The sequence below is a fragment of the Syzygium oleosum genome, unplaced genomic scaffold (assembly GCF_021117445.2).
Source record: "Syzygium oleosum isolate NSW1041296 unplaced genomic scaffold, Sole_v2.1 Sole_v2.42, whole genome shotgun sequence".
Classification (NCBI taxonomy): domain Eukaryota; kingdom Viridiplantae; phylum Streptophyta; class Magnoliopsida; order Myrtales; family Myrtaceae; genus Syzygium; species Syzygium oleosum.
In genome coordinates, this window is record NW_026607526.1 from 844,214 (window position 1) to 857,320 (window position 13,107).

Consider the following 13,107-nt stretch of genomic DNA (forward strand, 5'->3'; position numbering starts at 1 on the left):
CCCCCCCCGCCCCTGGCCTCCCACCATAAATTTTTTGCCCCTCCGATTCTTTTTTTTTTTGTGTTGTACAGCGTGCGACCCTCACATTGTGTGACGCCCACGTTCTCAAGGTTGCATCTTTCGTTGTTCTTCTTCTTGCTCTCCTCCTTGTGTCTTTGGAGCTCGAGTTCAATTTGGGTTCGTTGATTCTTTTGAGAATTCGCCGGGTTTCCGCCCGATTCCTGGCTATAAATTTCCGTGGGTTCTCTCTCTGATACGCTCTCTCACTGTTCGATCGTTCTGGGCAGGGCTCGGGTTTGGAATTCATCCTGAATTCTGGGCGATTCCCTTCGTTAAAGATCAATCCGGGGCGTGTGCTTATCGCTGGGTATTTTGTTGTTTCTGTTCTCGGGCTTCTTTTGGGTGTCGGAAAGCATCATTCTTTTTTTGGGTTTCCGGCATTCGTTTTGATTTGGCGAATTGCCAGATTTTCGGTATAGGGAGGCTTTTTGGTTTCGACAGTTTGCGAGGTTCCGTCCGCCATGAATTTTTCAGAACCCGGGCTTCCGCTCATGCCGGCTGCGATGCTCCATTATGTCAACGGCGGCGACGCGGCCGGGTATTGGTCCCAATTCGAATTGAAAAGCGAGGAATTCGATGTGAATTCGGAGTTCGATCAACTGCCCCCTCCCTTAAAGAGACCCAGGAACTTTGAGGACAACCGGTCGAGCTCTACGGCATCGAATCCGAGGCCTAACCCTCCCGTCAATAAGGGAGCGACCAACATTTTCTGGAAGACCCGGATGTGCGCCAAGTTCAAAATTGGCATGTGTCGGAACGGGGAGAACTGCAATTTCGCTCATGGCGTCGAAGATATGCGGCAACCTCCACCCAATTGGCAGGAGCTTGTCGGCATGCGCGAGGAGGATAATAAATCATCTGGGAATTGGGAGGATGACCAGAAAATTATACATAGGATGAAGCTATGCAAGAAGTTCTATAATGGGGAGGAGTGTCCTTATGGGGATAGATGCAACTTTCTTCACGAGGACCCGGCTAAGTTTAGAGATGATTCCGGGAGGTTTCGGGAGACCTCGGCGATATGCATTGGAACCACTGGAATGCCAACGGGGCAAGGAACTGGTCCTAGTCAGTCGGATGTTAGTCGGCCCAATGTTGGAGCGGATGGCAGAGTAACTTCGAAACCTGTTTACTGGAAAACGAAGTTGTGTACTAAGTGGGAGATAACAGGTCAATGTCCTTTTGGTGAGAAATGTCACTTTGCGCATGGACTAGCAGGTATATGATCTTGATTAGCGTCGTCTACATCTTTAACCTTTAGAAGTTCCATCTGTTTTGTTGAGCTTTACTGATGCAGGGTGTACAATGCACATGATAGGTGAATTGCTTTATCTTAGATGTTGACAGCATCAACAGACAATACTTTCATAAGTTATTAATACGGGCAATGAGATTAGTTTTGCGATACTTGTCTTAGATAACTTCGGTGATTACCTGTCTTCTGGGGACCCATATTGTAAATGGGCAATGATTCAGACAGGACTGATTCTATCGGACATTGTCTTTTGTTTCATGTCGCTGTTGGCTTCCATTTTTCTTCAGAAGCAAAATGAAGAAAAATCCAAGTGGTGGACCATAATGTGGGGCAGACATCATACGGTCATGGGAAGTGATCATGTTTGCATTTCTTCAATACTGTGGTGCCTAAACTAGAGAGTCAAGTATGTTCCATAGTGTAGCACTCCCACGATGCAAATTTTGTCCATTAGAGCCTCAGATATTGAGGTTTTCTCTCTACTTGAATTAATGCTTTGGTGGAACCTTATATCTATGATAGCAAAAATGATTAACCTTTTTTCAATCAAGTGAAGACATCACCTTGCAAAAGCAAGCATTTCAGTGCAACCATATTGTTCAAATATGAAACATTGAACTCTGGTTGTTAGCGATTTGTTATCTGATGTGAGCTTTTCTGAATTATCAGAGTTGCAGTCGCCTAGCGGACGATTTGAAGGAGATGCGGTGCAAACGGCCTCGGTCGTCGCTACAAAACCTCAACCTCAACTTCTTCATATCAATGACGGGCCTTCTCTCATGACAGCGAAGGGTCCTACTTCAACGGAAGAAGCACAGAGCAAGAAGTGCTTATTGAGATGGAAAGGACACAAGAAGATCAATCAGATTTACGGTGACTGGCTCGATGATTTGCCCCTGGAGCAAAACTTGCCAAACAAAGTAGAGAGCTGATACTCCTTCGCCTGGATCTCAGCGCCGTAAAAATTCTTTCTTTGCAAACACTTGTGCCTAAACTAGACTAAGTCTTCTAGTGTGTGGAAAATGAAGGATGCGGTCTGTACATCACATATTTTTGTTTCAGGAGTTTAATCTGGTGAATGGTCCGTAGCTTTTCTGTTTCGAACTGTCTTCGGTTCCGTTGGCGATCATTTTAGGATGTGATATAGTTCTTGCAGTATAGGTGATTTGTTCTTTCATTGGCCTTTGTCAATAGGTCATTGATTGCTTGTCAGCTTATCGATTGGAATTGTAATGGGAAAATCTCAAATTTGATAGTGATCTTTTCTTGCACAAGAGGGCCAAACAGGATATAAATGCTCTTGCTCTGTTTTTGTACTGTGGATCAAAATTGTGGATGTTGCCATGTTGCGGTGTAGCTTGTTAGAACCATGAAAATGCGTGGTCCAATGATTCATCTAATGCCTCCATTGGACCATTCTCTTTTGGCGGAGCCTCCATCAAACTATTCAAACATCATTGTCTCTGGGCTTGGCATTGTTGACACGAAAAGTAAATGCGTCAATGTCATGTTAACAGTAGATTAACTATGTACCATTCGTTTCAGTGAACTTAACTTATACTTTTCTTTTTATTTGGTTATAATGAATAAATAATTATCCCGGTGATGAAAATGATGATTTTGACATGAAGTAGGATTTGACCGAAAACAAAAAAAAATCATGAAGCAGGACACTAAGGACAGGTGTCACTCTCCAGGAGTCTGATTCACCACCCAACCTGACCTCTTCTCTCTGTCTTTCTCCAGAGGCTATCAACCCATTTTGGGATTGGAAAATTTTTTTACAAAGCCCCAAAAAAAAATTTTGTGAAAAAGATGCAGTCATGCTCTCTCTCCTCCCCTGTTTCTCAGCCTCCCCTGTTCTATCTATCTCCAAAAACTACCTCCTCCTCCTCCTAAAGCCTCTCTCGCTAGCAAGAACCACCCTCTGCCATCTCTCCACCACCACCACCGCCGCCGCCACCACCGCCACCATGTCCATCAACCTACAATCCCATGCCTTCGCCGGCAACCCCATACGGTCCAAAACTCCAAAACCGGGTGACCCATTTTCTCCTAACTCTGCTCTCGAGACCCTTAAGACCCAGCTGTTAGAGACCACCCACCAACCCAGTTCTCCCAATTTCAAGGTCTTGCCTTTCCGAAAGGGACGGCCTTTGGCCTCCTCTTCTTCCACTGGCGATGCGTTGGGCCCAAATTGGCATCTGGGTTGGATCGGCTTGGCTGATTGCAAGCTTTTCTTTGCGAATTGTGGGATCGATTTGAGCTATGACTCGTTGGTTTATCTGGGTTCGGAGTCTGCGGCAGACGTGGTGTATTGGGCGGTTGATGTTGCCGCAGAGGCCAAGTTGCTGCCTGAGGTTGGCGGCGAGAAGTTCTGCTTTGTGGAGCTGAGGACGCTGATGGTGGCCACTGATTGGGACGATCAACACGCGATGGCTGAATTGGCCATTGCTGGTCATGTAAGTGATGTGACTGTGATTTCTTGAAGCTGGTGATGCATTACTGTTGGGTTTCTTTAGTTATTGGAAATTGATTTCGGGGACTTACGGACATGAATTGGAATTGCTTTGGACATGATTTGGCAATAGCGGGCGTTTGGAAATTGGCCACCTCGCCATGTTAGCACTTCGCTGGAAAATTGCGTCGATTTCAAAAAAATTGAAACTTTTGTGCATTCGGGTGATTGAAATCAAAATTCTACGTGATTATAAAATCACTGAAATATAGTGACTATTTTAATATATAGAGAACATTTTTAAACTTTCTACCAGAAATGGCCAATCATCAATTTCTCTGAGATTAATCTATTTGCTGAAGTCATTTTACTATTTTATTTCCTGCACTCTGTTTCCATATAAGCTGAATTTGGCATTTAATTAGGCTCGAGCATTGCTGGAATGGCATGGTACATCTCGCTATTGCGGACACTGTGGGGGAAAAACAGTCCCCATGGAAGCAGGAAGGAGAAAGCAATGTGTGAACGAGCTGTGCAAAAAGAGGATATACCCTCGGGTTGATCCGGTATACTCTGGACTGCAATTTGAACTGTCTATTATCTGTCAAGGACCATGCTTTGCGTCTAGATCCCTGATCGATTTGCTCGTGCAAATGTTGTATTACTGCAGGTTGTGATCATGTTAGTTATTGATAAGGAAAATGACCGTGTGCTTTTAAGCCAGCATTCAAGATTTGTACCCCGAATGTGGAGTTGCTTGGCTGGATTCATTGAGGTACACTTGGCCCATTTTGATATTCCCATGTACAAGGTCCTAATTTTGAATGTGTGATCACTTTGGTCGTATGTAGTATTTCGAGTCTTTCTCCCTTGTAGAAGATCTCCTCTATATGACTCATCTTCTCCTTGAATTGAGATCATCGGTGCAATTATTTTCTGGTTCGATGGATAGATTTCTGGTAGATGGACGAATCTTCGAGATCTCAATCATTAGATCTGTGACTTTGTTGGTTGTTTGAGATCCTTGCCTTTCTATGACTGGTAGATTAAATTCTCGAGTCTGCTAATTTTCAGCCAGGAGAAAGCTTGGAGGAAGCAGTGAGAAGGGAAACATGGGAAGAGACTGGAATTGAAGTGGGAGAGGTTGTCTACCACAGTTCTCAGCCATGGCCAGGTATAACATGGATAATCCATGTCAAATGATTGGTTTTATGCTTAGTTAATCACTTGAGTTGGTGTGATCTGACTCAGATTTCGGTAAGATTCAATATGTTATCGTACTGTGGAGTCAACAATCCGCCCCCCACAACCACAAAAATAAATAAAACAACCAACATTGGGGCTTGGGACAGAGTATATTAAGTAATCTTGAGTTGATGATATTGAAACCTTGATCACCATTTTGTGACTTATAGATGATGAGGAGACTACTTGTTTGGCATGAGTGAATAACAGGCATACAAATAAAGAAAGACGCTCCATTGGAGAATAGATAGCTATGATCTTCTGGCCTTCCCAAGACTTTTTATGATGTAAAGGTGTTGCATCTAGTAGGCATGCTTTGGTAATTGGTATAAAAAGAGTATAATGGTATTTCCTCTTGCACCTCTTAATGGATTTCCAAATTCCTTATTTAGACTCTAAAAGAATCAAAGATGGGTTTTTATAGATAAATTCATTTTTTCATTAAGTATTAAACATTTAGTAATACGTTTGATTGTCATAGTTTTCAAAACTTTATCTCGAATGTTTGGAGCATATGGCCGACATTGTATCCAATAGAGCATGATTGTGTGATAAAGTCCATGTAGCTGTCCTCACCTAGTCGGATCTAGATTTGTTGCTTCCGTTGTTATTGAATGTCACTATCTTCCCCTTGCATTTTATATTTGTGATATCCTGAAAATTCGACCCATTTTTGTGATATATGAAATGATGAGATTTTATCAATGCACTATTAGTTAATCCTTGCCTTGATTGATCACTCATGGGATACTAACCAAAGGGGTTAACGGGCCGAGAATTGGAGCCCACGAATGAGTGGGCCGGACGAAGGCCCAATGGGCCTCATTGAGGTTTGGCCACCTTGGGCCCAACCAAGCCCAAGTGGGCCCAATCAAGCCCATGAGCCATTCTAGCCTATTCTCTATCCTTTTAAGCCCAAACTTGATTTATACGAGTCCGTACAAAATTCTAGCCCATATATGCGTATAGTATTTTATACTATACTTTGTGAAAAGAACATTTTGCCCTTGCATTAGATAAGAAGTGACAAAAGAGGAGTGAAAGTCTTGGATATTAATGAGGGGAAATGATGAATTTTTGGAGACTTGAACTTGGCTTGAAGAAGAAGCTTTTCCAGAGAGAAATATCTCTCATTTTCTCTCACTTGCTCTCTCCTCACTCCCTCTTGCGTCTGCCCCCTCCTCTCTCTTTTCTCTCTCTCATTTTCTCTCTTGTTCTTCATCTTTACCTCTTGATTTTTCCCCATTGCCGCCCCCTTGCCGCCGTGCATCACCGCTGCCTCCCACCGCCGCTGCTTTGAGCCATCCTCACCACCATCCGTATGCCGTCCTCCGCTTGTGCCACCTGTCCAAGCCACCACCGCCAACCATCTCTCTCTCTCTCTCTCTCTTCCTCGCGGGCGACCTCACCAAACCACCGGCGCTCTCCTCTCTCCTCGCCGTGAGCTGCCGCCACCCCTCGTTGTTTCCAAGCGGAGCCACTCGTCACTCGCGCCGCCGCCGTCGTTCTCGTGCAACTAGCATCGTTAACGAGTGAGTTAATTTCCTAATCCCTTGATTAGGGCGTTAAACTTGAATAGTGGTAGTTTAGTTATTGTTAATCTTGATTAGTGATAATTAATTATAGTTTACCCGATAAGCTATCGCGATAAGGGATAGGCAGAATTGATAGGCTATCGCGATAGGTTATCGAGAAAAAGTTGATAAGCTATCACCAAAGGGGTGATAAGCTATCGGAAAAAGGAGTGATAAGTGATAAGCTATCGATAAATGGATGATAAGCTATCGCCAAATAGGCGATAAGTTATTGAAAAATGATTGATAGGTTATCGTTGTGGTGATAAGTGCTGTTTTATATATGATTTATACTCGAGTTGTATGAAAATTCTATGTACGTTTCATGTTATTTAAAGCCTGCTTTGCCATGAAAAATATTTGCCCAATGTGAAACCTTGTTTGCTAATTTAAAAGAAAAAAAAAAGGATTTTTGTGGACATATAAATGGTAAACCCCGAGGTTTCGGGTTCATATGTCCTGTTTTATGTATTAAATGGGGCAAGGATATTTAAAAGGGAAAGCATGCAAAGTTTAACGGGTTAATTGTATGTACTTGACCACATGTGATTATTTTACTGCATTTTTATGTACAAAAGTTGCAGTAGTTTATTATTGGGAGCACGAACCATGTCTACATTAGCTAATTGTTGAGAAATAAAATGGGCTTGAGTGGTAGTTGTGCTCGTGTGGTCACATAAAGGAACCCGTCACCCAACAAGAGTTTAGGGACGATGCCCGATTTTTCTTTTTATTGGATGCCCAGCGGGGGTCCGGATGTCGAGTCGCGATTGAGGCCGGACCGATGTTCCTTTATGGAATGCCATCTGTGGCGGGGGTCCCAGACGTTGCCGTGCCCGATAGGGCTGGACGATGCCCGGTCATGCCGGAAGATCGCCAACCCTTGGGTTGTGCCGTGGCCCTAAGTAGTCGTAATAATTAGAACACGCATGAGTGCATTGTGCATGGGAAAGCTTGCTAAGTGTTCTGATTATGTTATATGCTTATTACATTATTTGTGGCACGTGATGGCTTATGTCATGCAGGGTGTGTGCTAAGGCAAGGTAAAGATGTCTGTGGTTATTCGATGGCTTGTTTGTTTATGTTGGATTGAATTTCCTACTCCTGTATATAGTTAATGCAAAGTGAGGGTCGCTTTGCTATTGATCTGCCATCAATATATCGCTGCATAGTTTAGGTGCACCCCAGGCGAGTTGACTTCCTAAACGAGGCTTAGGTCGTTAACTTACTGAGATTTATATCTCATTCGTTGTTGTTAACTATTTTTCAGGGCCTTAGAATGGCGAACCACCCGAGGCGGTTTGGGGTGCCGCAGGATATGGATAGTATTATTACTACCCATCGTTTTCCCGGCAAGCCGCATCTTTTTGAGCGCCACCTGTCTACTGTGTGGGTGGATGAGGGTCTAGCTATGTGGGTCTCTCATCAGCTCCAGGCATGGTTCATCCGTGAGGGCGAGGACCTGTACGGCCCTTTGAGGGGCTTTAATGGTCCTCTAGATGGGGGCTATGGGCAAGAGGTCCGGGACCCTATGGATATTGACCCACCTAACGGGTTAGTGGAGTGTCCCGAGACCAACCCTGATCCTGTGTACTCGTCGGATTACGACCCGTCAGAGCATGATCCCGACTCGCCCTATTTTGACCTGCCGTCCCGCTATTTTGATAGTACTTGAGGGACATGCCTGGGACCTGTTCTTTTTGGATGACCTACTTTTGGATGGAGTAGATTAACCCCCAGCCCAATATCTTTTTGGTAGGCTTGTGACGAAAGGTGCCCTTGAAGGGCTTGTCAATGTGTTTCCTTGGGGTTAATCAAGTAAATAAATAAAATGGCACTTTGGCATGACTGTTGTTGATTGTTATTACTATCCCTGTTGTTTGTTGTTATGACTGGGTGATTGTTGTCACTTCCGCTTGCGTAATTGAAAGATAAAATGAAAAGTCGGCGACGAGTCCTGAGACATCGCATTCAATTGACCTAAGTGAAATAGGGGTTGTCGCGTGCTCGAGGGTCGGGGCGTGACAATATTGATGTCTAGTTAAAATCGCCTCTTTTGCAGACAAAAAAGCTTTAATCAATGTTATACTATATCTACCGTGATAAAATTGTAATTACAGTCTCTGCAAGAGAAGTACGTGTGCGGTGCAAGTGCATGTTAAAGCCTTGATTGAAGAATGATTCTAATGAAACATTTCAGATTCACTTGACAAATAAAAGGACTCTTCAGCTTATTAGAGAGTTTTGGGATATCCTTGGTCGACCTAACTCTAACAAACACTCTGGCAATGGATAATTGAAGGGAGGCATTGTCACCTAAAATGTACTCTCTCAACATCCTAAATGAAGCCACCAAATAAACATGTGTACCCTCTGATATTTAAAAGTTGGTGCTATATATTGTACGATGCTTTAAAGAAACATTGAGTATCAACAAAGTTCAATGAAAAGGGGGTAATAGAGTAACAGAGAGATGGGAAACATGCAAACAGTGCGGCAATATATCCAAAAGCCCTGGGATTGTGGAGTTTCTTAAATATCTGCATAGATGGTGATGCAAAGTTTTATGCATCTATCGGTTGGGTGGAAAATCATATTAACCGTTAGGATATGCATGCTTTGCCTCGTCTTCAAAAATCAATGTGCTTAATTGTGGTGTAATTCTTTTAGTCGCATCTTCATTGAAGTGTTTATTACTGCCTTTCTCTTTATTTATTCTTCTGTTTTATCATTTCCTAGTTGGACCAAGTAGCATGCCATGTCAGTTGATGGTGGGATTCTTTGCGTTTGCAAAATCGCGGGAAATAAACGTCAACAAAGAAGAGTTGGAAGGTATGTTTGACATTCAGGATATGGTTGGAATTTTGATTTTTCTTTGGCCTTATGATCTGCCAGAAGTATATATTGCATCATGGGTATCTTGAATGCGCACACATACATGATGTGCTAGGTTAATCTTTCAGCTGCAGAGAAATGTAAAGTGGACAATTTTGTTTCTCTTTATGATTCCGAGCTTTCACAGATAATAACTGCTTTCAAAATTTTGTTTTGTACATACCATGCTAATGGATTACCTCTAGCTATGAAATGTCACATTTTATTGGCATAAATGGGAAGCTTTGGGCTCTGTTACGGAAAGGAGAGAAAATGAGGGGAATGAAAATTTGAGTGGGATAGTTTAGATTTGTGAAATTTTTGGGAGAGGAGAGAGGAGGGAGACTTTGAAATTCGTGATGTTTTTCTCTCGACATTTTCTTCACCTTGGTGTCCCAAGCATAGCATTAGATTTTTCTGTTCCATCAGATGCCCAGTGGCACAGTAGAGAAGACGTGAAGAAAGCATTGATGGTTGCCGAATACAAGAAGGCACAACAAACGGCAGCGGCAAAGGTAATCCAGATGTGCAAGGGAGTCGAGAAAGGGCAAAGTCTGTCTGCAGATTTCAATGTCGAAAGCGGGGAACTCGCTCCTATGTTCTTCCCGGGGCCATTCGCTATTGCCCATCATCTCATCTCTTCATGGGCATTTCAGGACTCGGTGAACGGGTTTCAATCTCAGCCTATACATGCTGGTTCTTCCATGTCCAGCTTGTAACAACCAGTGGCCTTAGTATGTCCTTCATCCACCAGAAAGAAAATGAAAAGAGAAGACAAAATGAGATGGATAGTCGAAAAGGAATATATGTCTGAGGACACGACTGTTAATTCAGAGAGTCTCTTTCTCTCTGATTCAATTTGCGGATTGTTGAAGCAAGGTTCGTGTATTGTTGTGCAGAAAAGTATATACAGTTCAAAGGTTACAAAATTCATATTGAATGGTGATGCTGGTCGTACCAAGCATTGCTGATCGAGACACTATTGTTTCGCTTTTGCTTTTGTCAATAAGGTAGCCGAAATCGTGCTAGGAGTAGCTTCTCGAGTAATACGTGCATATTCATCTGTACCAGGTTTCGGGTTAGTTCAAGAATATGCAGATTAATTTTTCCGTTGTATCAAGTTCGTGAAAAGATATTCATTTCTATTGCTATCTATCTCACATAAAATTCGTTTTCGACTATGTTGCCGGCCAAGTTATCCCCTTCAATTTTTCGACATGCTTGTGGAGTGAATTGTGAAACTGCAAAGCTTGTATTTTTCCCCATTATTGAGTCAGATTGGTTTTGGTTGGACTGTGCAACTCGAGGCAAAAACCAGTTATCAATTTTATGGAATGCTTGGCCCTTCGTTTCCAATCGCAGTCACTCTCTGTCGTAACGGACTGTATATGATTTGAGTTGGAACTGGATAATGTTGTGACAGTACCATTTAAGGGGAGGGTGTCTGTAGCTGCGCGAAAAGGATATCTCGGGTTTGCTTATGGAAGCGACATTGTTGGGTGCACCGGATGCAGCTGTGACTCGGAATTTTTGTTGATGGATATGTGTGTATCTGTTACTAACAATTCACAAATGTCCTGTGAAGACACTTTTTTTCATGTTGTTTGCCCTAGACTCTGTTGAATTGTGTCCAAGTTTTCTTATACGTTTTAGGGTGGACTAATGAGGATCAAAGTGACACAAGCAGAGATCGAAAATTGAAGGCTATGAGGGACCAACTAGAAGCATTCTCACGATTGAAGGCAACTATGATGGGTTGGCGCTGATCCCGAAAAATACCGATGATCACCTAGGCTCGACCAAGGGAGACTAATCAATGATGATCTGAGACTGATTGGCAGGCTATCGGCATCGATCATCAATGGTCAAGTACCGGTAGGCGGTGGTTGAAACCTAGATTCGCCCAGAAGTTATGGAAGACTAACGAATACTGCTGATCTACAACCCTATCAGAAGGGACTCTAGTCCAGCTGATGCTGTCTAGGATAGGCAAAGCTTTATGTAATGGCTACATTGTTTTGTCCCCTTATTTGTATTTGTTCAAAGCTTTAAAAAAGGGCCAAAATAGAAGATCTCGATCTCGAATACTCACTGAATCAGGATACGAATGGCATGATCATCCTGTTCTTATCAACAATTTATTGGCAGCTATTCATGAAAAATTCGGGATCAACTAGTTCTCTCGCCCAGCGCATAACTCGATAACATAAAATTTGTGTGAGATTGGATCCAATTAAATATGTTTAGGAGCTCAAATTTATTCGGTGACAAGTTCATCTCCTTCGCGGCTTTAGAAACTTTTCACGAGTTCATCTTGATTGGCTTTCTTATCATTCTGATCCCACTTTTGTTATACTCCGTCTCTGGAGGAATATTGTTTGCCTTCAAACTATTTAACGCTCCATATTGGCACACTACGGAGCAATGCAATGTACAATCTATGCTCGTTTAAGAAATTCTCTATTTAGATTGGCTTATCAATATAGGAGATATTGTTTCTATTAGAGTTAGACACTCTTCAAGCAAACACTATCAAAATTTAGCAATTGAAAAACCACCACAATCTTTCTCACGTGCTTGAAAGTGATTTTTCATAGATGTTCGATCTAACAAGAGAAAGGACTACTTCAGAATGACTTTCTAATACGACTTTCTCGAGGAAATTGGATTACAGTGATGTTTGGAGTGGGTGGGTTAGGGTTTATGTTAGATCAGTTAACTATTCTGTACTTGTAAAGGGAAAGATGGCTGGAAAAATTGAGCCAACAAGAGGACTAAGGCAAGGAGATTTACTATTAGTGGCTGATGTATCATCTGGATGCTTAATAAAAAAGTAGCCGATTGGTCTGCTCAAAGGAGTAAAATCAATAGCTGAGAGTATAAATAAAGGGAGAATATCGTCGGCATCTCGTTGTATTTATAATTGGTCGTTTGATTTGTTACCTGGTGTGAGCTTTCTTAATTATCATAGTTGCCATCGCCTGGCCGACGATTTGAAGGAGGTGCGGTGCAAACGGCCTCGGTTGTCGCTACAAAACCTCAACCTCAACCTCTTCATATCAACGACGTGCCTCCTCTCGCAACAGCGAAGGGTCTTACTTCAACGGAAGAAGCACAGAGCAAGAAGTGCTTACTGAGATGGAAGGGACGCAAGAAGATCAACCAGATTTACGGTGGCTGGCTTGATGATTTGCCTTTGGTGCAAAACTTGCCGAACAAAGTTGACACGGCTTTACCTAAGTATCGGTGCCGACAAAATTCTTTCTTTGCAAACACTCGTGTCCGGACTAAACAAGTCTTCTAACGTGTGGAAAACGATGGATGCAATCTGTACATCACATATTCTGTTTCAGGAATTTAATCCGACAAATGATGTGTAGTTTTTCTATTTCAAACTTTTTTTCGTCCTCGTCGGTGATCATTTTAGGATGTTATATAATTCTTACAGTATAGCCTATAGGTGATTTATTTTCTCATTGGCCTTTGTCAACAGGTCATTAATTGATTGTCAGTTTATTGATTGGACTCTTAACGGGGAAAGCTTAGCTTTGACGGTGATGTTTTCTTGTACAGGATGGTCAAACAGGTTCTCCTCTGGCTCTGTTTTTGTACTGCCACATCAAACTTGTGGATGTTGCCAT

The 13,107-nt window shown here is 42.6% G+C and overlaps 2 protein-coding genes across 2 annotated transcripts; both read left to right on the forward strand.

The window, feature by feature from the left end:
* LOC115693141 (zinc finger CCCH domain-containing protein 39) lies at positions 1–2,574 on the forward strand. Its single transcript, XM_030620106.2, has 2 exons — positions 1–1,278; positions 1,985–2,574. Exons 1-2 carry the CDS (start codon positions 522–524, stop codon positions 2,245–2,247), a joined length of 1,020 nt encoding a protein of 339 aa, XP_030475966.2. The 5' UTR covers positions 1–521; the 3' UTR covers positions 2,248–2,574.
* A 497-nt stretch (positions 2,575–3,071) lies between these two features.
* On the forward strand, positions 3,072–10,647 carry LOC115693139 (nudix hydrolase 19, chloroplastic-like). Its single transcript, XM_030620104.2, has 6 exons — positions 3,072–3,777; positions 4,199–4,339; positions 4,444–4,548; positions 4,848–4,947; positions 9,332–9,424; positions 9,896–10,647. Exons 1-6 carry the CDS (start codon positions 3,139–3,141, stop codon positions 10,183–10,185), a joined length of 1,368 nt encoding a protein of 455 aa, XP_030475964.2. The 5' UTR covers positions 3,072–3,138; the 3' UTR covers positions 10,186–10,647.
* Positions 10,648–13,107: the final 2,460 nt, after the last annotated feature.